This window comes from Monodelphis domestica, chromosome 3 (genome assembly GCF_027887165.1).
Source record: "Monodelphis domestica isolate mMonDom1 chromosome 3, mMonDom1.pri, whole genome shotgun sequence".
NCBI lineage: Eukaryota > Metazoa > Chordata > Mammalia > Didelphimorphia > Didelphidae > Monodelphis > Monodelphis domestica.
In genome coordinates, this window is record NC_077229.1 from 10671444 (window position 1) to 10699305 (window position 27862).

The 27862-nt window shown below is 37.9% G+C and overlaps 1 protein-coding gene across 1 annotated transcript in view; it reads left to right on the top strand.

Moving 5' to 3' along the window:
• The first annotated feature begins 20773 nt into the window (after nt 1–20773).
• Nucleotides 20774–27862, top strand: part of VN2R544 (vomeronasal 2 receptor 544) — a 45083-nt gene continuing 37994 nt past the window's right edge. Inside the window, exons 1-2 of the mRNA NM_001099559.1 lie at nt 20774–20949; nt 24278–24566. Coding sequence (NP_001093029.1) covers nt 24315–24566 — 252 coding nt within the window. The 5' untranslated portion in view covers nt 20774–20949; nt 24278–24314. The remainder of the gene's footprint in view (nt 20950–24277; nt 24567–27862) is intronic.

Sequence of the window (27862 nt, forward strand, 5' to 3'; positions counted from 1 at the left end):
CCTATCTTTAAGGACACCATCCAAGTTGCCTCCCCTCAGTCCTCACATCTACCAATCACTCTTCATCAATTTCCCTGTCAATGGAGGCTCTCGCTTAACCCAGGACCGCCCAGAGGTTTCTGGCTTTTGCACATGTCTGTTGAAGGTCATATTTTCAAATGATTAAATCTATACTCCTTTGCTACAGCCCTTTCTAAATCCTGTTAACTTGAGTATGGTAGAGATTGGAATAATTAAATTTTGATCTAGGCTGTAGCCCTTACTCAATCCTATTAGGACTGAATAGGGTGGAGATTTATTCCAAGTATCTCCATTGTATCAATTCTAAATCAATCAAGACTCAAAGAAATTCCTGTTCTATGCTCAAGCATAGGTCAAAGTCCTTTCCATTGTTCAGCAAAGGGTTTCTGTCCTAAAGTAATCTTAAGAAGGGAAGAGAAGGAACCTCCCATGCCAATGGAGTTCCCATTCCAATAGACTATCAGTAAGAAATTTTCCAAGTATGAAATATCCCAATGGTGAAATTTTCAACAATTATAAGTCTAAGGAAATTTGAGGTTTACACCTGGCTGAGTTTGAAGAGCAAGAGTTGTTATAAATCTCTGGTGCACTCCATCTGAGCTGAGGGGAAGAGAGAGGCTGTAAGCCTGAGAAGAGATAGGTGGTAAACCTCTGTCAATCTCCATTTGAGATAAAATCTGCAGGGAAAGTCTCTCACACTCTCCATCTAAGCTAACAGGAAGAGATCAGCTGCAAGTGTCTGATCATCTCCTACCATGGCCAACATGTCATTGTGAGCTTCCAAGAAGAAGAATGATAGAGTCAAAACTCCATAACTGGTATCCTTGAGGTGTTGGTCACCCTGCCCAACAGCAAGGCCCCAAGGTGTGGCAGCCCAGACCAGTGGTAACTAAGACAATAACCCAACCAGATTCTCTCCTGAATTTGGAAGTCAACTTGATGGTACAAATTCTGTCAGTAAGTCCATAAGCCTTTATTAAGTCTCCATTCACACACTGATGAGCAATGAGGATACAACAAAAAGACAAGAGATAACCCTTGCTCTCAAAGAATTCACCATCTCAGGAGTGAGACAACATGCAAGCAACTTTGTGCAAAGAAACTACAGACAGGAGAAATTGGAGATAATTATCAGAGGCAAGACAGGAGCATTAAAGGTGATCAGAAGAAGCATCTTAGAAAAGGTAGAATATTAGCCAAGATGATAAGGAAACAAGAAAGGTCATGAGGTTGAGATGAGGATGGAGAGAATTCTAAGCAGGGAGATAGCCAGAGAAAATGCACAGAGGTCAGAGATGTAGTATCTACTTCATGATCCATCAAAGAGGTCAGTGTCACTGCATCCCAGAGTATGTGGGGGTGTGTAAGGTGTAAAAATACTGGGAAGGCAGGAGGTGGTCAAATTGCAGAAGCTTTGAATGACAAACAAATTCATGTTTGAGGTGATAGAGAGTTATTGGAGTTTATTGACTCAGAGGGGGTTAGTTAACATGGCTGGATTATATTTTAGGAAAGTTAGTTTGATAGCTCAGTAGTAGAGACTTGTGGCAAGGAATAAGGGAGCAGCACCAGGAGGATTCCAACTCCTCCACCAGGACCAATAAGTAAAAGAGAAAAAAGCAGTAAGTGTCAGAAAGATTGACCAGGGAGGATGTGTCAGCAAGAGGAAACCAAGTCTCAATACATGATATTTTCAACCAGAAGTTGGAAGGAGTGAGGAAGACCCAGAGAATGAAGTTATGAGGATGTTCAAATAGAGAGGACTTGTTTTGTCTACCTATTCTCTTCATTCTCCTCTCTCCTAGTGTATTACCTGTATATGTTAATTCTTCTTACTGATCCCCAGTGTATTTGTGGGACAGTCTTGTCCAATATTTGTTTATTATTGCTCCATATAGATTGCTCCACAAAATGTCTATTTTTGAGCTATCTATGCCCTTTACCTGATTATTAAAGGGTTACATGGTTTAAAGTGTGTGGAACCACACAAGACCACCAATTTATAGTTGTATTCTAGGGGAATCACCATGTAAGTCTAATTAGTGGGGTGGGAAAGGAGACTTAATAATACTATTAATAAATTCAAATAGAGATTTAGGGTCTTCATGACACTTTACAGATACTACCTTAAAACAAGATAATGCTTGGAAAGTACCTTGGTGGGTGCCATTATGACACCTGTTTAATGGGAGAGGAACTAGCTAGAGAAAGGTTAGGGTTAGACTGACTTGACAAATCTCAAAAGATCATAAGTGAGGGAAGACTTGAAATCAAGTCTTCCTGAGTACGGCTTCAACTGTTTATCTATGGTTCCACTTGGATATCTCAGCAGTGACACTGTACCCTGATGGAACTTTATTATTCTAGAATCTGTTGTGAATCAAGTGGTGACCAAGACCATTGGTACTGACAAACAGTAGACATGGTCAAAGACCTAAAATGGCAAGGCACTATATCATGGTGGGTGGGGGATATTGTGGCCTCTGCTTGAATACTATCTGGCCTAATTTTCAAGATTTGGGCCAAGGTTTCCAAACTTTCAGATTCAGGTTCCTCTTAGGGGATACTTTGGTCTTCAGAGTCTGTTGGAGGTGTGGGCACTTCTTCCCAGTAGTATATATAATCATGGCTCAGGGATTGTCAGCAGCTGGCTCCGTCTTCTTGTTCACATTTCTTTCTGTCTTTGCTTCAACTTTCCTTCCTTTTTTTTTTAGGCAATGGGGGTTAAGTGACTTGCCCAGGGTCACACAGCTGGGAAGTGTCTTGAGGCCAGATTTGAACCTAGGACCTCCCATCTCTAGGCCTGACTCTCAATCCACTGAGCCACCCAGCTGCCCCCTACTTTCCTTCCTTTTTAAGGTATTTCTGTTCATAGTCTCATGAGCACTGGCGAGTGTCCAGTGAGTCATCTTAGACAAACTGACTTGCTCTTTCCAAGAACAAACAGAGGTTAAGCTGCATCAGCCATATCGTGGTGAAGATGTTTCTCTTATCTCCTCTCTGTCAGCCAAATACCAAGACCTGAAGGCTTGCTTAAATCCATCTCCTGGTCTCAGTTTCCTCAAAGGTAGGTTGGAATATGGAGAAAAGAACTTATTCTTGGGATGAGAACACCTGAGTTCAAGGTCTGTTTCTGAGACTTACTGTCAGTGTGACCTTGGGCAAGTCACTTAAATTTACTTAACTATGTGAGAAAAAGCCAGAGATCCAGAGAGATAGAAACAGAGATAGACAAAGGAAGGGAAACAGAGACAGGGAGGGAGGGAGGGAGACAGAGACAGAGACAGAGACAGAGACAGAGACAGAGACAGACAGGGAGATTTAGAGAGAGCTACAAAGAGAAAGAGAGTCAGAGAAAGAAACAGAAAGAAAAGCCTGATATAGCTCTTGTAGCTTGGGCTATGGTCAAAAGCCTGAGGTCAGGCATGTCAGCTGGTACAGACAAGCATCTTTTTGATGAATATATCTCTGTGACAAAATAGTGCTATAAACCAGCCTAAATGGTGCTGATGGACAAGCCTGAATTGGTACCTAGAACTGGAGCCAGAGAAGTGGTCAGGGGCCCCATTGCCCTTTCCTATATTTCCACCTTTACAGGCAGATGTGGTATATTTAGGACCATTTCCTGAACTGTGCTGGTACCATTCAGTTTGGTAAGTGCTATTCTGACCACTCCCAGTGCGGGCTAGTCTGGCTGTGACGCCCAGAGACACAGACATGGAAGGTGACTGAATCAGCTCAGGCTGGAGAAAGGAACCTAGAACCAGACAGACATTAATATCATAGTACAAGAAGAAAAGGAGGAGGTGCTTTGAGATCCTCACCAGAGAACCAAGGGCAGGGATGAGGAAGCAGGAAAAGGAGGGTTTTGAGGGTAGCCCTGACCTGAGCAGAAAGTGAACAGAAAGAGGCAGATAAAAGGCCACGTCATGGTGTAGAGGGTCCCAAGAGCACTACTCTCTGAAAGACCTACAGCTGGGTCTGGGCTCTACCAGTCTCCCTTGTCCTCTCTCTGTAACACTGTGATGGTGTTTGGGAGTCTGGGTAGTAACTCTGGATTCACGTGAAGACGATCCGCCTTTGGGGAATTAGAGGTGAAGCATTGGAAGGTCTCGCTCTAGCCCAGCTGAGATGTCATCCGGGACTAATTGGGAGCAGCCAGACACATCCAATGGGGCTGATCCACATCTGAGATTACCAGGTTCTTCTTGCTCCCAGTGCCTCCCTATGACTAGTCCCCCAGGGTGATCTGCTCGTTGCAGGTCCTATATCCATCACCCTCCAGCAAACAAATCTCAGGGCCCCCAAAGCCAGAAAAAGACCCTTCTAAACTAACATAAATCTATCCATAGGACAAAATGTTGCTTTGGCACAGGAGAGGACAGCATGTGTGGGGAAGTGATCAAGTTCTGAAAGCTGGTTCTGCTGACTCTTGTGGGAGGTAAATATTTAGGGGATTTCTAACTCAGTCCATCCTGAAAAGACTCAACATAGGACTCCCAAAGCCAGCATCCTGCCACAGCCAGCATCCCAGTGCAATGTCACCATGGAGGCAGGTGGCATGACTTTTGAAAGCCATTGAGCCATTAGGGTGCGTTCCAAGGGGAGGAGCTCAGGGTTGAAAAGCCAGTTGAGGGAATCTGAGGGTCTCTTTTTCTCTGGACCAGACTTCAACTAACTTTGTCTCTGAGCTTGTTCTCTTATCTCACTGGGGCATCATGCCCTGACAAGCTGAGGCTCAGAGCACCAGCTACTATAGGGGATAGGATTTTTACCTAAAGTTAGAAAGGCTGGAACCTATTTCTCTCTTTCTTTCTCTTTACTAATAAATGCTTATAGATCGAGCAATAAGCCTCTAGATTAATTTTTATTTATAACACCCTCCAAAAGTCACTCCAGCCTTGGCTCATCTTCAGACAAAGGCTTGCTTCTTGCCCTTCAGCTTCATTACTCTTCACTCATATATGCTCCAATGAGGACCTCTACTGGTTCACTAAAACGCCATCATTTCTTTCTTTCTTTCTTTCCCCCCAAAGACTATTTGTTTTGTCCAATTGCCTGAAGAAACGGTTTTTTTAACATTTGTTTTCTGAGATCTTGAGATTCAGTTTTTGCCCTCCCTCTCTACTTTTCCCTTCCAAAGGTGGCAAGCAATACATATTTCTATATGCATCATGTTGTGAAAGAGAACACATCGCACCTACAAGAAAATATTCATGAAGGAAATAAAATAGAAATAATCTGCTTTTATCTACATTCAAACTCCATTAGTTCCTTTTATGGTCATGGAAAGCATTTTACATCATGACTCCCTTGGAGTTCTCCTGGAGCCTTGTATCCCTTACAGCAATAAGGTCATTCAGAATTGTTGACTTTACAATATTGCTGTTACTGTGTACAGTGTTCTCTTGGTTGTGCTCACTTCACTCTGCATCAGTTGATACAATTTTGTTCCTGGTTTTTCTGAAATAATCCTCTTCATTTCTTATGGCACAATAGTATTACATTAAAATTGTATGCCTTAACCTGTTCAGCAATTTCACAGTTGACAGACATTCCCCTTAGCTGCAGTTCTTTGCCACTACAAAAGGAGCTACTATAAATATTTTTGTACAAGTAGGTCCTCCCCCCCTTTTAAAATCTTTTTCAATACAGACAGTAGTGGTATTGCTGGGCTAGAATATATATACATTTTAATTTCCTTTTGGGAGAGGTTCCAAGTTATTCTCCAGAATAGTTGTTTCAGTTAACAGCTCTACCAATAGTGTATTAGCATCCAAATTTTCCCACACCCACTGCAACTTCTGTCATTTTGCTTTTTGGTCATTTGAGTCAATTTCAGGTGATGTGGTAAATCTGTTTTTAAATTTTTATTTCTCTAATCAATGCTGATTTGGATCATTTTTTCCATGTGAATATACATGTATAGTTTTCATTTCTTTATCTGAGAACTGTCTGTTCATCTACTTTGGCCATTTATCAATTGTAAAATTATTTGTATTCTTGTAAATTTTACTCTATTTTCTATATTTGAAAAATGATATCCTTGAAAGCACCATCATCTTTTTATTTTAATTGTTTTTCATGTTACCCAATGATGACAATTTTCAATAGTTGGTTTCTGACATTTTATAATACAGTTTCCCCTCCTTTCTATCCCTTCTCTGTCCCAAGAAGGCAGGCAATATGATATTGGCTGTATACATATTATCATACAAAACATATTTCCATGCTTATCATGTTGTGAAATGAGATTCATTTCTTACATTGGAGAAAAAATTATGAGGAAATAATGTGAAGAATGGTATGATTCAATTTCTTTTTGGACACCATCTCTTCCTTCAGAGATGGTGGATATCCTTCATCATCATGAGTCCCTACTAGTAGTCCTGGATCCTTGCCATGTTGTTAATAGTTAAGTCATTCAGAGTTGTTATAAGAGAGGTTATAAGCATGAGAGGATGGTCTGCAAGGGAGAGTGGCATGAGGCCATCCAGAAATACATCATACATTATTATTGTTATTGTGTACCACGTTCTCCTGGTTTTGCTCTCTTCACTTTGCATCATTTCATATAAATCTTTCCAGGTTTTTTTTTTCATGATCCTCTTCTTGTGTGAACAAGGAATTTACCAAAAACAATGGAGACCTACAAAGTTGAAGAAAATGTGTCTGGAGGGGCAAATGGAGCATTCAGAACTTGCAGGGGAATGAGAGAGTTCCATGAAGATACAAAAGGAAAACTGTGACCAGAGAGAGATTCTGGTCAGTCTTCTTATCTAAGACTCTGGGAAAGAGCTGGATGAGAGAGATATTCTTCTCAAACCTTGTTTGCCTGGATGAGCTGAATGAAAGTTTCTTGCCCTAAACTGAAGACCACCTTGGATTACAATTTCCCTTAGGGGAACTTAAAGTGATATTTCTGTAAGATAGTTTTTGATCCCACCATCAAAAGTGGCCATAGGGAATAGTTAGCAGGGATCTCCCTGTTTCCCTCTACCCTCTCTCCCTTCCTTTCAAGAAAATAAATTATATAATTTAAATTACAACAGAACTTTCTCAAAGTCTATGTAATAGGAGGGAGGATTTTCAAATTCATCAAAAGAAGAAGACTGAGAGAGGGTGGAATAGACTTACCCTCTGGTCAGGACTGACTGCATTGTAGCTGCCCAGCTTACTAGAGGAAAAAGGAAGTGCTACCCAGAACTCAGTCCCCAAAAGCAGATGATTTCTGGTCCCTTCTTCTTTAAAGTCCCCCTCACTTGTCATTTCTTTTTTTTAGATCCAAATTAGAATTTAGTGATCTTGGGACAATAACAGAATATATCTTGGCTATTTCTGAAAAATTCCAGAGCCTTTCTTGAAGGAAGATGTGAAAACCTAGATAATGACACTTGATTATAGGTCAGTCCATGATTTTGCTGAAAAACTTTGGTGATTCTAATTCCTAATGCTCATTTTATTTTTTAATTAATTAATTTAGTCAATTTAGAACATTGTTCCTTGGTTATGAGAATCATGTTCTTTCCTTCCCTTCCCTACCACCACCCTTCCTGTAGCTGACACACAATTCCACTGGGTATTACATGTGTCCTTGATCAAAACCTATTTCCATTTTGTAGATGTTTGCACTAGGATGTTCATTTAGAGTCTACATCCCCAGCCATATCCCCTTGACCCATGTAATCAAGCAATTGTTTTTCTTCTGTGTTTCTACTCCCATAGTTTTTCCTCTGAATGTGGATAGTGTTCTTTCTCATAGATTCCTCCAAGTTGTTCAGGATCACTGCATTGCCACTAATGGAGAAGTCATTCAATTGTACCACAGTGTACAATGTTCTCCTGGTTCTGCTCCTTTAGCTCTGCATCAATTCCTGGAGGTCATTCCAGTTCACCTTTGAGCACAATAGTATTCCATCACCAACATATATCACAATTTTTTCAGTCATTCCCCAAGCATAGGGCATCCCCTCATTTTCCAATTTTTTGCCAACACAAAGAACACAGCTATGAATATTCTTGTACAAGTATTTTTCCTTATTATCTCCTTTGGGTACAAACCCAGCAATGCTATGGCTGGATCAAAGGGCAGACTGTCTTATCACCCTTTGGGAATAGTTCCAAATTACCCTCCAGAATGGTTAGATCAATTCACAACTCCACCAGCAATGCATTAATGTCTCAACTTTGCCACATCCCCTCCAGCATTCATTACTTCCCATTGCTGTCATGTTAGCCAATCTGCTAGGTGTGAGGTGATATCTCAGAGTTGCTTTGATTTGCATCTCTATGATTATAAGAGATTTAGAACACTTTTTCATGTGTTTATTAATAGTTTTGATTTCTTTAACTGAAAATTGCCTATTCATGTCCCTTGTCCATTTATCGATTGGAAAATGGCTTGATTTTTTTGTACAATTGATTTAGCTCTTCAAAAATTTGAGTAATTAGACCTTTGTCAGAGGTTTTTGTTATGAAGATTGTTTCTCAATTTGTTGCTTCTCTTCTAATTTTGATTGCACTGGTTTTGTTTTTACAAAAATGTTTTAATTTAATGTAATCAAAATTATTGATTTTACATTTGGTGATTTTTTTCTCTAGCACTTGCTTTATTTTAAAATCCTTCCTTTCCCAAAGAACTAACATGTATACTATTCTGTGTTCACCTAATTTACTTATAGTTTCCTTTTTTATATTCAAGTCATTCACCCATTCTGAGTTTATCTTAACGTAGGGTGTGAGATGTTGATCCGAACAAAATGTCTCGCATACTGCCTTCCAAATTCCCAGAAGTTTTTATCAAATAGTGGATTTTTGTCCCAAAAGCTGGGATCTTTGGGTTTATCATAGACTGTCTTGCTGAGGTCGCTTACCCCAAATCTATTCCACTGATTCTCCTTTCTGTCTCTCAGCCAGTACCAAATTGTTTTGATAACCACTGCTTTATAGTATAATTTGAGATCTGGGGCTGCAAGGCCTCCTTCCTTTGCATTTTTTCATGATTTCCCTGGATATCCTTGATCTTTTGTTCTTCCAAATGAACTTTGTTATGGTTTTTTCTAATTCAGTAAAAAAAGTTTTCTGATAGTTCAATGGGTATGGAGCTAAATAAGTAAATTAATTTGAGTAGGATTGTCATTTTTATTATGTTAGCTCATCCTACCCATGAGCAATCGATGTTTTTCCAGTTGTTTAGATCTAGTTTTAATTGTGTGGACAGTGTTTTGCAGTTGTGTTCATATAGTTTCTCTGTTTGTATTGGCAGATAGATTCCTAAGTATTTTGTATTGTCTTCGGTGATTTTAAATGGAATTTCTCTTTCTAATTCTTGTGACTGAGATGTGTTGGAAATATATAGAAATGCTGATGACTTATGTGGGTTTATTTTGTATCCTGCAACTTTGCTAAAGTTGTTGAGTATTTCCACTAGCTTTTGAGTTGATTCTCTAGGGATCTTTAAGTAGACCATTATATCATATTCAAAGAGTGATAGCTTGGTTTCCTCATTGCCCATTTTAATACCTCCAATTTCTTTTTCTTCTTTAATTTCTACTGCTAGTGTTTCTGGTACAATGTTGAATAATAGAAGTGATAATGGGCATCCTTGTTTCACTGATCTTTTTGGTAATGCATCTAGTTTATCCCCATTGCAGATGATGTTTGCTGATGGTTTTAGATACATACTGTTTATTATTTTTAGGAAAGGCCCTTCTATTCCTATGCTTTCTAGTGTTTTCAATAGGAATGGTTGTAGTATTTTTCCTAAGGACTTTTTCTGTATCTATTGAGATAATCATGTGATATTTGTCAGTTTTATTCTTAATATTGTCAATTATGTGGATGGTTTCCCTAATATTGAACCATCCTTGCATTCCTGCATAAATCCTACCTGGTCATAATGAATAAGCCTTGTGATCACTTGCTGGAGTCTTTTTTGCTAGTATCCTATTTAAGATTTTTGCATCTATATTCATTAAGGAGATTGGTCTGTAGTTTTCTTTCTCTGGTTTTGATCTGCCTGGCTTTGGAATCAGTACCATATTTTTGTCATAAAAGGAACTTTGTAGAACTTCTTTGCTTATTATGACAAATAGTTTGTATAATATTGGGATTAGTTGTTCTTTGAATGTTTAATAGAATTCATTTGTGTATCCATCTGAACCTGGGGATTTTTTCTTAGGGAGTTCTTTGATGACTTGTTCAATTTCTTTTTCTGATATGGGGTTGTTTAGGTAGTCTATTTCTTCCTCTGTTGGTCTAGGCAATTTATATTTTTGTAAATATTCATCCATACCACCTAGATTGCCATATTTATTGCCATATAATTGGGCATAATAGTTTTTAATGATTGCCTTAATTTCCTCTTGATTGGAGGTGAGGTCTCATTTTCATCTTGGATACTGTCAATTTGGTTTTCTTCTTTCCCTTTTTTAATTAGATTGACCAGTACTTTGTCTATTTTATTTGTTTTTTCAAAGTATCAGCTTCTAGTCTTCTTTATTAAATCAATAATTCTTTGACTTTCAATTTTATTAATTTCTCCTTTGATTTTTAGGATCTCTAATTTATTCTTCATCTGAGGAGTTTTAATTTGTTCACTTTCTAGTTTTTTAATTCGCTTGCCCAATTCACTTATGCCCTCCCTAATTTATTAATATATGAACTCAAGGATATAAATTTCCCCCTGAGTATTGCTTTGGCTGCATGCCATAGATTTTTGAAAGGATGTCTCATCATTGTCATTTTCTTCAATGAAATTATTAATTATTTCTATGATTTGTTCTTAACCAACTGGTTTTGCGGAATCATATTGTTTAATTTCCAATTAATTTTTGATTTGCTTCTCCATGTACCTTTAGTAATTATTAATTTCATTGCATTGTGATCTGAGAATGTTGCATTTACTATTTCTCCTCTTTTATACGTGCTTGCAATGTTTTATGCCCTAATACATGGCCAATCTTTGTAAATGTACCATGTGCTGCTGAAAAGAAGGTGTATTCCTTTTTATCCCTATTTATTTTTCTCCACATATCTACTAACTCTAATTTTTCTAAGATTTCCTTCACTTCTCTTACCTCTTTCTTATTTTTTGGTTTGATTTATCTAGTTCTGATAGAGGAAGGTGCAGGTCTCCCACTACTATAGTTTTTCTATCTTTTTCATCCTTGAGCTCCACTAGTTTCTCCTTTAGAAATCTGGATGTTATGCCATTTGGTGCATACATGTTGAGGACTGATGTTTCCTAATTGTCTATACTGCCTTTTATCAGGATGTAATTTCTTACCCTATCTCTTTTGACTAGATCTATTTTTATTTTGGCTTTGACAGATATCATGATTGCGACTCCTGCCTTCTTTTTATCAGTTGATGCCCAATAGATTTGGCTCCATCCTCTTACTTTTACCCTATGTATGTCTACCTTCCTCATATGTGTTTCTTGTAGACAGCATATGGTAGGATTTTGGCTTCTAATCCAGTCTGCTATTCACTTGTGTTTTATGGGTGAGTTCATTCCATTCAGATTCAGAGTTATTATTACCAGCTGTGTATTTCCCAGCATTTTGATTTCTACTCTTAGTCCTGCCTTTTCTTCTTTCACTATTTCCTTCCTCACCAATGTTTTGTTTTTAATCAGTCCCCCTAATTCCCACCCTCATTTTACTTCCCTTTCTACCCCCCTCCCTTCTTATTCTCCTCTTATTTTCTTTACAGTCTTTTTAAACTACCCCCCCACCCTCTCCCTCCCTTGTATTGCTTCCCTCCAAACCAGTCCATTTGTAACCTCCTATTTCGCTATAGGGCACAAATAAATTCACTGCTCCAATGTATTGGACTGTTCTTCCCTCTTTGGGTCAATTTCAATGCACATAAGAATTGAGCATTTCCTATCTCCAACATCTTTACCCTTTCAATGTATTGATGTTCTTCCCCCCCCCCCCCGCACCATATGTTTCTTTGTGACATATAAATTTACTCCATTTTTTCTTTTCCCATTTCTCTTAGTATTAACCTCTTTTTTTAGCTGTAGTTGTATAGATGTATATATACACATATACATATATATTTAGGCATGCATATATCTGTATACCTATTTATGTCTTGGCATTTCATCCTATACAGTTTGTCACTGTTTGCTCTAAGTATAATTCTTCTAGCTACCCAGGTGATAATAACAATTTTTAAGAGTTACCAATGTCCTCTTTCCTTATAGGGATACATATCATTTTAATTTATTGCATCTCAAAAAAAGTTGTTTTTGTTTTGTTTTGTTTTGTTTTGTTTTTCTTTTTTCCCCCTTTCTTAGTTACCTTTTGATGATTCTCTTGAGTTCTATGCTTGGGCATCACATTTTCTGTTTCATTTACAAATGCTTGGAATTCTTCTATTTTGTTAAATGACCATATTTTCCCCTGTAAGAATATAGTCAGTTTTTCTGGGTAGTTGATTCTTGGTTGTAAACCTAGTTCCCTTGCTTTCTGGAATATCAAATTCCATGCCTTTCTGTCCTTCAGTGTAGATGAAGCCAGATCCTGTGTGTTATTCTCACTGTAGTTCATTGGTATCTGAATGACTTCTTCTTAGCAGCTTGTAATATTTTTTCTTTGGTCTGATATTTCTTGAATTTGGCTATAACATTCCTGGATGTTGTCAGTTAGGGGTTAAATACAGGAGATGATGTGTCGATTCTTTCCATCTCCACTTTTCCCTCTTGTTTTAGAATATTGGGGCAGTTTTCTTGGATAGTTTCCTGTAGGATGATGCCCAGGCTTTTTCTTTTCTCATGGTCTTCTGGTAGACCAATGATTCTTAAGTTGTCTCTCCTGGAACAATTTTCTAAAACTTCTGTTTTGTGAATGAGATGCTTCATATTTTCCTCAATTTTTTCATTCTTTTGGCTTTGTTTTATAGTTTCCTGATGCCTTGTTAAGTTGCTTGCTTCTAATTGTTGTATTCTGGTTTTTAAAGACTGGATTTCATTCCTGGCTTTTTGGTCATTCTCCTTCTGGTCTGATTTTCTTTAGGGTCATCTTTCATCTTCTTTGCCTCATCTTTCATTTTCTTTGCCTTATCTTTAATCTCCTTTGCCTCATTTTCAAACTAATTAATTTTGGTTTTCAAGACACTATTTTCTTGTTTTAGTTCAAGTGCCTCTGTTTCCAAATGACTTATCTTGCTTTTAAGTTCTTTTCCCAGTTGTCTTCAGCCTCTCTTGATTGTGCTTTGAATTGTATTTTGAGTTCTTCCAAAGCCTGTGTCCAATTTGCTGGAGTTTTTGTGTTTTTGCTTGGTGTTCCTTCATCCTTCTCTGTTGCATTTGCTCTTTGTTCATTGCCTGGGTAGAAGCTGTTAATTGTAATTTCTTTTTCTGTTGTTTGCTCATATTGGCCCCTTCTTTTCCCCCTGTTGTTGCCTGCACTCTTGCCCCTCTCATTGTGTGTTGGATCTGTGGTTTGGGGCTTTTCTGTCAGCCTTCCCCCTTGGAGCTTAGCAAGGCACTCAGATCAGTCTGTGGGGGAGGAGTGTTGGAGCTTGAGCTTCCCTGCCCTCTTAAGACTTTGATGAGATTAAGCCCAGCTGAGTTGAAGAGCTGGGAGTGCCCTGAGCAAAATCTCAGGAAGGGAGGAGCAATATGGAGTGTCTCCACTGCTGCAACTAGGCTGCCTGCTCTGCACTTATTCTCCAATTGCTTCTCCACTGCCTATGTGAGATGCTCTGAGCCTGGCACAGCTTTGCCTGAAAGGTACTCCCTCCAGACCAGCACCCTTGCCTGCCCAGAGGTTCCAGGTACTGCTGGAGGCTCAGTGCTCTAGGTGGAGGAGGGATCCTGGGACCTTCCTTCTTCCTTCCCCTTAAACCCGAGTGTTCTCAAATTCAGGCTTTTGGGGAGTGTACCTTTTAAATTGAGTCCAGCAGGAAGGTTCCTTGGCTCTGTCCTGTTGTTAGGTTTGATTTTAAGTCCCTTAGGAGCATTTAGTTTCTAATTGGTAAGGAAGGGTTTTCAGATGTCTGAACTTTCGCTGCCTGTAGCTATGCCTCCATCTTGACTCTGCCTCTTTCCCTCTATACTTGTCATTTCTTATGGCACAATAATAATTCATTACAATCATATACTATTACTTGTTTATCAGTTCCCCAATCAATGGACATTCCTTCACCTTCCAGTTCTTTGCCACCACAAAGAAAGCTGCTATAAATATTTTAGAACATATGGGTTCTTTCCTTTTTTTCCTGATCAACTTATGAAATAAACCTAATAGTGGTGTTGCTGAGTCTTTGAGTATAATCACATATTGTCTCCAAAATGGTTGGATCAGTTTACAGTTCCACCTACAATGAATTAGTTTCCTCATTTTTCCATATAGTCTCCAATATTCATCATAATCAGTCTGAGTAATATGAGATGATATATCAGAATTATTTTGATTTTCCTTTTTATAATCCATAATGACTTAGAGAATTTTTCATGTAGGTATATATAGCTTTGATTTCTTCAGTCAAAAGCCATCTATATCTTTTGACCATTCATGATTGGGGGATGACTCCTATTATGTTACCACTAACTGAGAAACTGCCTTTAAAAATTTCCCCCAACTTATAGCTTTCCTTCTAACGTGGGCTATATTAATTTTATTTGTACAAAATTATAAATTCTCCTAACAATAAATCTGCTGGATAATATGTTCCCTGTTCTTCCCATTTGTTTATGATGTCTCTCTTTATGCCTATGTCATGTATACATTCTGACCGACATTGATCTACATGTAGTTCCTGTCAGATTGCTTTCCAGTTTTCCCAACAATTTTTACCAAATAATGAATTCTTATTCCAAAAACGTGGATCTTTACCTTGTTACTCTAATCTGTTAAAAAAAAAAAAACCTTCCCTGCCATCTAAGAATAAATACTAAGTATTTGTTCCAAGGCAGAAGAATGGTAAGGGTTAGACAACTGGGCTTAAGTTGCCTGGGGTCACACAGCTAGGAAATATCTGAGGCCACATTTGAACCCAGGACCTCCTGTCTCTAGACCTAGCTCTCTATTCACTCAGCCATCTAGCTGCCCCCTACTATAATCTTTACAATTGTTTGTTATGTGCCTATTCTGTTTCACTAAACTACTTTTCTATTTCTTAGCCAGAACTAAATAGTTTTTATAATTACTACTTTATAATATAGTTCAAAATCTAGTACTTTTAGGCCTTCTTCTTTACATATTTTTATTATTGCCTTTAGTATTCTTGACCTTTTCTTTTTCAAATGAATTTTGTTATTACTTTTCCTAGTTCAATAAAATATTTTTGATAATTTAAATGGAATGAATAAGTAGATTAGTTTAAGCAGGATTGTCAAATAGTAAAGAATAACCTCAAATGTATAAGAAAGTCCTGGGATCTCAAGGGGTCTTTGGTTATATCAAAATCTGAGACACTTTGTTACTCTGGACCAGTGTTCACACCTTGCTGTGATTCAATCTAACACAAATCCATAATATGGTCTCTTCACAGTGCTGATAATACTGAGATGTCTTAAGCCATTTATTTCTAGCTGATTTAACACTTTCATCTTCTTTCCTCATGTTCTGCCCAAGTTTTCCCAGAGAGAATGATGTCATCAAGGGCCACCAACATATTTACAGAGGTCATGTCTACAATTAGGAGTACCATCAGTCTAGAGAAGGTAATATGTGTCCTCAAGATGATTTGCCTCATATATTCAAACATTTAGATCAAGTGGACAGATTCTGACAAAGAAGTCTTTACCTCTTAGACCTCTACCACAGGAATCTAATAAAAGTCACAAGGAATGAGTCAATGGACTAAAAAGCATTTATTAAATGGTTACTGTGCTAGCTTTTTGGTAAGGTCTGGAGATCCAAAAGGGAAAGGCTTCTGTGCTTATAGAGCTGACATGGTCCTGGAAGGTTTAGCCACAAGTCAGATGGAAAGGTCCTGTGTCCCTAGGGTGCAACAGCAAAGCAGATGGTCATTATACCTTCTTTTAACAGCATTAAAATGGTAAATTACATCATTTTGTTTTGGGAACAATTTCAAAGACCTGAGGAGATGAGTAATGACAAAGGAAGAGCAGACACTAACTCAGCCTTCTGGACTCATCCCCAGCTGAAATCATCAGGTTCCTTATGCTCCCACTGCCTTTCCAGGAGCAGTCCCAAAGTGTCACCATCTGACTGCCAGACTCATATTCAACCCACCTTTGTAAGGAAATCTCAGGGACCTCACAGCCAGAGGAAGAACCCTAATGGCTGTTCTATTCACCCCACACAAAGGTAGAACTATTCCTTGAGCAACAGCCTTAGGCATTCAAACCAGCCCTACTTCTCAGTACTCTTCTCTGGTCTATGGCCTTGCTGTTCCCATTCTCAACTAGCAGAGAGTTATTGGCAGAGAAGGGCATTTGGATGTTCAGAGAGGACTAGTACTTCTTGTGTGAGGGCTTAGGGAGTCCTTCTCAGAGCTGCTCATCCACTTTTGGTGTCTACTTTTCATCCAACACTCACCTATTGCTCCAAGAAGAAGTAGGATGCACAGTGGTCACACTGTGGTAAACCCATCTCAGCAGGCTGGATAAACCAGATGACGAGTTAAAAACAGGCCTCAAATTCATCAGTGATTTAGGGGGCTGTCTACCCCAAATATGCAAAGACTTCCCCTTACAGAATGAACAGATGAGAAAATTTCATTCCAATGACCACAAAGGTAACTGTTATGATAGGAATTTGGTGAAGAATGAACAAAATGGAACGTATCAATAATTCAGATTTATGGGTTGGGAAGAGGAGGAAGGAACAGGGGTTTAGGAGAAAATCTACAGGTTATTTTACAATCTAATGTCTATAAACTATCTAAAACTATCTTATTAAGCTAAGCAGTAATTTTCCCCAATAGCTGTAACAGATAGTAATTCAGAGGGTATATATTGATTGTATATGATAAACTAATGGATCAAGATTTTGCCTACCCTCATCCCTACTTTCCACCCTCTCTTCAGAAACCTTTCAGCTTCCCCTGCCCCTTCTTCAGTTTCCCTCAATATGAACTATTATGCTTTAGAGAAAATACTCTTTTCTCTTCTTTAACTCAAGTAAGGGTTTATTGGGGAAGACAAGAAAGGATGGAGGATAAGGTGAGAGGGCTAGGTTTCCCTATTCTCTAAAATGAGGGCTAGGAGGATATTGGGGAAATGGCAATCAGTCACTAGCAGGGACAGTCAAAGAGATAGGAGGACGGCTGTATGTCTTCTTTCTTCTGTTGTCAATCAGCCAGGTAACGTCTAACTTGATTAATTCAAGTCCAGAGACACAAATAGGTTCTTCTCCACCATCATCCACCAGCCAAAGCCTCAGTTTCTTCTCCCCCACTCTGTCAGAAGCCCAAAAAGTTTAGTCCAAAAGCCTCCCAGCCCAGTTCAGAATGACTTGGCTCCAATTGTCTTTCCCAGTAACATTCCAGATGGAATGTTCCCTTTGACTGACAGATGATCCAATCTCAGTTTTTCTGTCCTTTGCATGCATGCTTCTTCAACATAGCCAAATCTCACACAAGGAGTTCAATCAAATGAGCCAGGATCTTTAGTTGATTAGTGTCCAAACAGGTCCAAAGGTAAAGTGTGCCTTCAATCTTCTTTATCCAAGCTGCCAGCAGTCAGATTCAAGGATTTCTTTCTTCAGGTGTTATTAGGAGAAAGCCAGAAACCTCTTTTTCTCCAAGTCTTCAACCAAGGTCCTACCAGGAGATAAGATGAAATCTGTTGGGGCATAGAATCTTTCCCAGATCTCCAGCCTCAGGCTCCCATGTGACCCTTAGTCACATGCTCCTGCCAATCACTCACTCTGACTTATGCACCACTCAGTTGGTTGCAAAGCATTCATTCTTTATCACATAACTGAGGCAGGCACTATGGTGTGCATAGAGCTTGGTCAGTCATTGAAGCTCCTGCCATACTGTTTTCGTTTTCTCATCAGTTTTTGTTAAATAGTGAGTTCTTGTCCCAAACCTTGGATTTTTTGGTTTGTCAAACACTAGATTCCAATTGCCACTTTCTATTATTTATTGAGCACCTAATCTATTTCACTGATCTGCTGTTCTGTTGATTAGTCAATACCATATTGGTTTAATCATTACTGGTTTATTGAATAATTTGAGATCTGGTAGAAATAGATCACCTACCTTCATGAGTTTTTCATTAATTGACTTGATATTCTTAACCTTTTTTTCCAGATGAATTTTATTTTTCCTAGTCCTGTGAAATACATTTTGGGTAACTTTTTGGCATGAAATGAACTGATAGGTAAATTAATTTATGTAAAATTATCCTTTCTATTATATTAGCTCAGCTTACTCGTGAGAAACTAATGTTTTTCTAATTATTTATATATGACTTTATTAGTAGGAAAAATATTTTGTAATTGTGTTTATATAGTTTCTGGATACATCCTGGCAGTTAGATCACAGGTATTTTAGAGTTGTTTTAAATGGAAATTCTCGATCTCTTGCTACTGGACTTTATTGGTAATATTGATCTGTCTACCTATCTATTTATCTATCTATCCATTGATCTATCTTTCTTTCCTACTTTCCTCCTCTTCCTTCCTTCCTTTCTTTCTTTCTTTCTTTCTTTCTTTCTTTCTTTCTTTCACATGTCAAGATCACTAGCAGTTTTCCCAGATGTGAGGAACATCTGCCTGTGGATTTCCTTGAACAGGAAAAAGTGAAGTTTTGAAATTCTCTATTACATTAACTCAGCTACACTTGATTGGGGGGAAAGTCCTGCTTCTCTTATTGATCCCCTCAAAAGCCAGGTAAGGGACTTAAATATTTCTGAGTTGAACTTCCACCATGTAAACCTGACTTCCTGGTTAGCTTATTTACTCACTGTATTCAGGCTCCTAGCCAACCACACCACTTCACTTGCTAGTCATTTTCACCTCATTTTCTAGTTCTGAGTATAATCAATTCAGTTCTGTCATTTCTGGAGAGATGCGTCAGTCTACTTCCCTGTGTCTGTACTTGCCATTACTTTAATTTTTCAGAGTAAAATATACTTCCCTGGCCATCACTCCCTTATGTGTGTGGTCTGCCCCAATTTGAATATAAGTTTCTTGAGAGCAAAGTTGTTCTTTGCTCTGGTATTTGTTACCGTCATGTAACAGAGTGAGTAAAAAAAATTCAATTTTCATTCATTCATTCATCCAATCATTAATTCATGCCACTTTGTTTGTCCTTCCTCCCCCAGGCTAATGGGATGCCCATGATCTGTGAAAATTTTGAGAGGTTGGTGTCTCTACCCATGACTTCAGTCTCTCCAAAGGTTTATATTCCTTCTCTTCCACTGTCAATTTTAATCCTATTTGGCAGAATAATTAGTTACATCTTTAATGTCTTATGCTTAATGACCTCTCAGGTAACATAACTCTGCTGATCTCTGAAAGTAAAATCCATCTAACCAGTCCCACAGTGTCAGGAGTAGGGAGTAGAAGGGATAAAGGAATACATGCAGGTCCACCTGCATGCACTGAGTGGATGAGCTAGGCTTGTGCACTTCTGTTGGGTATAGTAATGGGTAGGAGAATGAGTGTTTAGCTCGAGTCGAAAGACCAGAATTCATCCTCACAATATCATATAAATACAGGAAAGTCATTTTATTTTCTTGGTCATCAGTTTCTTCATCTATGAAAAGAAGACACTAAATTTGATTACTTGCAGACTCTCTTGCAACTCTAAATTCTTTACTTCCATTGACAAATGTATTCCCAAAGTCAGGCATTTAGCCTTACAAAGGGAGAGGATATGAGTCTGCATGTGTCTATAATGCTAGTCACTGAAAGGAGGAATTTTGTCATAATCTTATTGGACTAAGTAACCTCTGAGGTCCATTTTGTCTACTTTGTCTCTGAGACTGTGATGCTAATATCTTGTCCAAAGAGGGGATAAGGAGTAAAGGGGGTATATAAGTATTGTACATATTATAATAGATATTCAGAGTAAATTACACTGAATCTGGTGTGTGAGACCTGGCTTATGTTGCTCCTGCTGTGGGGAAGTTGAAGACTATCAAGGCAATCAGTCATGTCGTAGAAATTTCTAGGTTTTTTTATCTTGTCACCTGCAATGAAATTTTTCATAAGGTTTGGTTATCACAGGCCAGTTGCTGAACTTAGGATACAGAAATTGTTTTCCTACAAAGAATTTCTATGCTGTTGTCCTCTTCTGGGAACAAGGGAAAGAACGTCCCAAACATAATTTTACATCAATGTTTTCCTTTGGATGCAGAGGCTCAGCTGGAGCTGCTCTGGGCTATATGGTCTCCAGAGTGTTTCATGGATGAAGACTTCTCTGCGGAGATTTAAAGTAGGAGGACTGGTACCCATCCACATCTAACAAGATATGAGACAGAGTTCATTAGTAAACATGGTGAACCTATAAAACTTCCATTGGTCTAGCACCATATGCACTGACTTGAACATGGGCTTGGCTTATTGTGCATTATATTTCCTCAGATGTGGTAGGCAGTCCAGAGCCAGGCCATCTACATAAGAAGTCATTTCTATTGCTGGCCAATTCCTCATCAATTCATTTCTAAGACAGAGTGCTTTGCTCTAGTCCCAGTGATTCGTTGGTTTCCCCATGCTTGAAACTCTGACTCATTTTCAGAGAGATGTTACCCCATATTCAAAAAAATATTTCTCAGCTGCTTTCTTTCCTTGTTATATTTCTGCTGCTGCAGCTTCCAGGCTCTGGAAACAGGACAAAGAATCTCTCCTGCTTCCACCAGATTAATCCCATTGTTTCCAGAGATGGCGACCTGCTGATTGGGATTTTTTTAACCTTGTTCTCAGTTGAAGTGAACAGGGTAACAGGAGCAGAACTGTTTGAAAGTCCTCCTAACAAAGCCTGCAAGCCTTATCAGTAAGTGCCTTTTTATCTATGTGGGCTCCTTTCTCCCTTGCCCATTAAAAAATGGCCCCCATAAATAAAATACAAAGACAGGTCAATGCAGTGAGAGAAAACAGATCCTCTCCCCCTTTACTTGTCTCTCAGTTTTTTATTCTTGTCAGATTTCCTCATGTCTGATTGGCTTTCAAAACTGAACAAAGAAAACATCTCCCCTCTGCTTTCTCATCCCCCAAAAAAGAGCCCAACATTTTATTATCTTGCTTCTTTTGTCCCGATCTTAAGCTAATACTTAAGCAGTAGAATTAAAGAATGTCCTTAAATTCCAGGCCCCCTTGAATTAAGTTAGTAACCTAAAGCAAAAGTTCTGTTGCATCTTTTCTCTCCTTGGGCAGTTAGTTCTATTGGGCAAACTGATATTTGACAAGGAGAAGATCTGTCCCATCCACAGGAATGAAAGCTCCTATTTCCTTCTCTACATTTGCCCATCTAAGAACAGGTGAAATCAGCCATTTAAGGGACCATTGTTTTTTCTTCTTCCATGAGGTGTTTTAATCTTCTCACTTCCCACATCTGTGGAAAATATATTATCTGGTCTTCTCCCTCCAGGACGTGGGTGAATTTTACATTTTCCTCAAATCTTCTTGGCAGTAGTTCCATGTTCATGAAAGGTAGAACAGTCCAGGCTGCTGAATACAATAGCCCAATCTAAACTGAGGCCTGAAACTGAAAGTTCATTATATTTAGATGACAGAAGTATGCCCAGGGTACAGCTGTAACTGAATTAGAATTAGAAATGTCTTGATGGAATTTATGGAATTATGGAATTCTTTTATTTTAGTGGCATCTGGAGTATTCTGATCCTTTACAAGTAATATAGGAGGGGTTTGTTTTTGTTTCTTCAGATCCATTTTTCTGAATTGGTGGCTTCCAAGAGAAGTAGAACTGGATTTCTTCTTTGAACTCTGAAAAGCAATATTGACATTTGTGCTCATGGTCAGGCCTTAGTTGTGTACTTTGTCCTGTATCAATTCCCTTTGCAGAAAATCTGATTTACATAGCAGAGACTCAGTATGTAACAAAGCAAACTCCCATATAAACTCTACAAGGCTGAATGGTAAAATTGGAATTCAGACTAAAATTATTCCAATTCCTGGTCAATTTGCCTTATGTGATAGCTGAAGAGAAGCAGGTTAGCAGTTTACTCTGTCTAGGAGTAGCTCTAAGAGACAGACTATGTGATTACATTGGATGGACTTTTCACAGATAAACATTATGATTTCTTATTTTGTACCTCCTTGTAGCCAAATGCTTCTGTAAATCTAGCTCAGGTTTTGACATTTTTCAATTCTTCTGGTCTTCCTTTTCCCTTTATACCTTTCTTTCCTCTATTTACTAAGAAGTATTTATGCCACCATTTTAGTCTAAAAGACAAAATCATTAAACCACTGTAACTATTTGTTAACCTTTTAATACTTTAGTATGCTTCTTTTTATTCTCCTTTCTCTAATTATTATTCATTACTGGGGCAGTATTGATAGTTTGGCTTAGAGGGGTGGGGAAAGTCTATCATTCCTTGGTGAAACTCTGATCAAAAATTGCATTTTAAATAAAATGCTTTTTAACTGTTTACAGTTTTGAATTTTTTCTTCAGAACAGAATTTCTGGATCAAGGTAGGGGCTCTTTTTGTCCTCTTTGGTTCTAATGCAATGGAAAATGAAAGGAGGAAATGATGGACTCACAGTCTTAAATTCTTACAAAACTAGCAAGTAACTTCTCATGAGATTTGAAAATTCTGTGGATGCTCTCATGTGATCCTGTCATGCTCACCTCTTCCATCAAAACAGACCTAGATTGTCTGAGAGGTGGTAACTGCTGTTGAAATCTTCCTAGGTTATATTTATTTTTAAAACATTTTCACTACTAATAGAGGTACTCAATATTTACTATTAGCTTTCTGGTTAAGGACTTAGTACTAATTCACATTCATTGAAGTGATTTCTTTAAGTTTTGCTCTTCTCAGTCCCTTTACAGGAATAGGAAAGGTGTGAGGAGGGAAGGAAGGATGATTTAGGGCAGTGATGGAAAACCTTTTAGAAGGGTGGGTGATATCCTCAGTCATGTGTGGAGAGGGTGAGTAAAACAGCTCAACACCACATCCCTCTGACTTTCTAGAGTCTATGAGTGTCACTGTCTGGTCCACATGCCATAAGTTCCCACCACAGAGTTAAGACCTTAACTTTGGTTGGAGATATCATAAAAGGTATGAGTTTGATATGAATAGCCCAAATGTGCAATGCCTCCTATTCCCACAACTGTGTTAATTTGCTTGTATCATTTCTTCCCCCTGAAATGGCCTCTTCCCCAAATACCCACATATCAAAATCATTCTCTCCTTTCATGGGCCATAATACCATCCTTGAAGCTTTTTCTTATGTTATCAAAAAGATTATTACTCCCTCTGCTAAGATTTCTTAGATCTCAGGGCCATTCACCTTTAACATGTCCCCTGCCAATGTATATTACAGATATTAGGGTATCCATTTTCTGTCTCACATAAGGCTTCTGGAGTCAAAGAGCATTCAGATCCTCTACAGGATCTAGTATATACTGGATGCTCAATATATATATATATATAACTGTGGAATGAGGAAGTGACTCAGACAGGGAGATTCACATAAAAATTTAAGGCCATTAGTCCTCACCATCACAGGCATCATGACATGGGAAACATATAAGAATAAGGTGTCAGGACTAGCCTGACGAATGGGCAAAGGTCCACAAAGATGGTAAGGATAATGACAAAAACATGATAGGGATCAGAAGGGCCACTGAAGCTGTTAGCTGTCAGAGCAAAGTTTATTGAGAGTAGCTTCTGCTTTATAGAGAGAGTAAAACAAGCAGGGGATTTTGAGCAAGCTTCCACATACACAATAAAGGTAAATGACTGATAAAGTGATACAATGAAATCTGTATACCTCATCAAGTCTAGAAGATGAGTTCTATAAGATAACAAATCAAAATGTTAACAGCCTAGGAAAGCATACATTAGTGATTTTGTAGGAACAACTTGTACAAAATGGAGGGGAGGGGGAGGAAAAGAAGAGGAGGTTTAGGCTACCAGCCTCAGGGTGATATGTGACAAACATCAGCTGCTCTCCGGCCCTCAGGTTTGCTTTGGTATATATAATACAGTTTTTGTTACATTTAATATAAATGAAATGGGCTGAACAACTATTGAGAGTCTTTATTTTTGACTCAAAATATTGGAGAATTCTTCCTTCCAAAAAAAGTGTTCTTTTTGAAGGCTTTGTTAATGTTCTGTGGCAATTGTTCCCACAGGTGGCTGCACAAAAATTATCAACAGGCCTTAGCCCTGATGTTTGCTATAGAGGAGATTAACAGAGATTCCAAGCTATTGCCCAATATTTCCCTGGGATACCATCTCTACAACACCTACCACAGTGATGAGAAGACCTTGGAGAGCTCCCTGCAGTGGCTCTTTGGGGGTCACCTCATCCCTAACTATAGTTGCAGGGAACAAGATAAGTCTGTGGCTATTATTGGAGGAGCCACATCTGCTCTCTCTGTCCAGATGGCAACTCTTTTCAACCTCTACAAGTGTCCACAGGTGAGTGCTAATGAACCTGATATAGTCTATGCCCCATTCAAAGAAAATTTTTATAATTATAATGACAGTAATAATGTAAAAGCAACATTAATAATCATTTTTTGTTTTAAAAGCATTTTACATTTGTCTATCTTTTGAGCCATAAAGAAAATACATAAACCAGGTGTTATTGTTTGTCCCATTTTACAGAAAAGGATACCAAGACTGAGAAAAGTTAAGTGACTTGTCCAAGATCATGCAATTAATAAATTCCTTTGGCAGGATTGGGCCTTAAGTCTTCATGACACCAGTTAAAACCTCTCAGCACTGCAAAGTGCAGCCTCTTGAAGGTAAATTTCTCCTAAACCATCATGAAGATTGTAAGTCAAGAATAGAATTGGAATTATTTAGATTCCCACCAGTGAAAGGAACTTCCAGGAAATCAATATATTTACTTGCCCATAACAAAGATGAGTTCTAGGACAATTGGAGAAGTTGAGTATTTGCAAAAGATTACATAATTCACTGGTCAAAAGTAGGAAGTAGAACTTACATGCAGGACTTCCAGTTGTATTGTTGATCAGTCTATTACATCTCATTCTGGATTTCACTTTTCAAAAATATTTGGTCCTTTAATGTTAGTTCTGGATGTACTGAGAAGAGTCTTGTTTACAAAAGTGAAGCTGAGCTTGAGCAATATTGTACAAAGTGCAAGTTTTGAGGACCTATCATAAGTATTTCTATGATGGTATGTTAAGTACCTTTATGAATTTGTAAGTAAGCAAGTAATTTGCTGACCTTGCTCACAATTAAAGGATACCAAAGACATATAGATAGGGGAGGACATTCCTTTCAGAAATCTCCTCGCTTTTTATTAAAAAAAAACTTTATTATTATTTTTACTTTAATAAAAAATGTACAAATAATTTTTGAAAGTTATATGATTGATATTGTCTCCCTCCCTTCTTCCTTTCCCTCCTCCTGGAGGTAACAAGCAATTCAGTCTGGATTACACATGTATTATCACAAAAAACATATTTCCATATTATTCATTTTTGTGTGAATAATCTTATAAAACCAAAACCCCAAATAACAAGTGATAAATCATATGTCTTCATCTGCATTCTGACTCCAACAGTACTTTCTTAGAAGGTGCATAACTTTCTTTTTCATAAGTCCCTCAAAATTGCCCTAGATCATTGTATTGCTGTTAGTAACAGTTTCATCATACTTCATCATTCCACAATATTATAGTTACTGTGTATAATGTTCTGATTATTTCACTCTGCACCAGTTCATATAGGTCTTTCCAGCTCTTTCTGAAATCATCCTGTTCATCATTCCTTATAATGCAATAGTGTTATATCACTATCATATACCACAATTTGTTCAGTCATTCCTCAATTGAAGGACATTCTAATTGTTTGTCAATATAAAAAGCTCAGCTATAAATATCTTTGTACAAATAGGTCTATGCCCAAACTTTTTATCTCTTTGGAATATAGACCTAGCAATGGTATTGTTAGATTAAAAGGGATGCATTCTTTTATAGCAATTTGGGCATAATTCCAAATCACCCTCCAGAAGAATTGGATCAATTTACAACTCTACCAGCACTGCATTATTGTCTCAATTTTGCCATATCCCTTCCTATATTTATCATTTTCCTTTGCTGTCATATTGGCCTGTCTTATAGGTGTGAGGTGGTACCTCAGAGTTGTTTTAATTTGCATTTCTCTAATCAAGAAAGATTTAGAACATTTTTTCATACGATTATATATAGCTTTGATTTTTTCATCTGAAAACTGCCTACTCATCTACTTTGACTATATCAATTGGGTAATGAGTTGGATTCTTATAAATTTGTCTTAGTTTTATACATATTTAAATAAAGAGATCTTTATCAGAGAAACTTGTTATGCAATTTTCCCCAGTTTGTTGTTTCCTTTCTAATCTTTCTAATCTTGGTTGCATTGGTTTTGTTTGCACAAAAAATATTTTAATTTAATATAATTAAAATTATTCATTTTACACCTTGTAATGTTCTCTATTTCTTGTTTGTTCATTAATTCTTCTCTTCTCCAAAGATGCAACAGGTTAACTATTCTTTTCCCCTAATTTACTTATAATATAACTTTATGTATAAATCATATACTCATTTTTACTTTATCTTGCGATAGATTGTGAGATATTGATCTAAACCTAATTTTTGCCATAGTTTTGCAAATTTCATGGCAGTTTTTTGTCAAACAGTGGGTTCTAATCCCAGAAGCTCAGATCTTTGGGTTTATCAAACACTAGATTGCTGAGGTCATTTACCTTTAATATTCCATTGATCCACCCTTCTCTGCTTACTTTTTTAAAGACTGGAAAAGTCTTTTATGAGGATTGTTCTTACAAGTGAACTAATCTGCATTCCAGCCTTGCTTCTTAACTAAATTTGGCATTGCTGATCAGTCATATAAATGGCAGTTTTGTTAGTTCAAAACCAAAAAACAGAAGTAGGCTTGGTTTTATGGAACAGGGATAAAGGAAGATATGTCTTTGATTTAAGTGAAATGGAGGCCAGCTATTAGTATCAAATTACTCAGAGCAAAGACAGAGGACCTTATTTCATTTATATCCACCCTCCTTATTTCAAAGGTTTCATAGCTTCATTCAATATTCTTTTTCACCAATTGCTCCAAAGATAACAATTTTGTATTTGGAGGTTTGGGACGTGTTTCTATCATAAAAAGTATTGTGGTAAGGGATGTCCTACAGGTACCAAAAGGGCTGTATTCAGTACCTTATACCCCTTAATGTAAGAGAAGTTGATTGTCTTTCCCCATTCAACCAGTGAGCAAAAAATCATCCAACGACGTAAAATAAATAAAATTTCAATGTCTATATTGTAGATTTTCTTGAGAAGTTATTGGGAATTGGGTTATTGGATAACTGAGAATCCCTGTCTCTATAAATCTCTCTTATCGTAAATCTCTCTTATCCCACCAACTACAATTCCTGCAAAGGAATTTCTTCTTTTGCTTTCTGCTCCTATCACCCTCCCTGATCTATCTCAGTTTCTCCAAACCTTAACTACATAAGCTATTCTAAATAACACTCAGATGATTTAGATTAAGAGGTTGTCTCTGAGACAGAGCCAAGCCCTCTCTGGGAAACAACCCAGAGAGGGAAGTTTCTCAAAGTTCAAGAATCAGGTCTCAGGAACCAATCCAGATGTTGCCAACAAGATATTCTTCTTGGGTAGTCTTTAGGAGCCAGGAATCTTCAATCACCTCCAAGGAAATAGGTTTTCCAAGCCAAATCCACAGGGG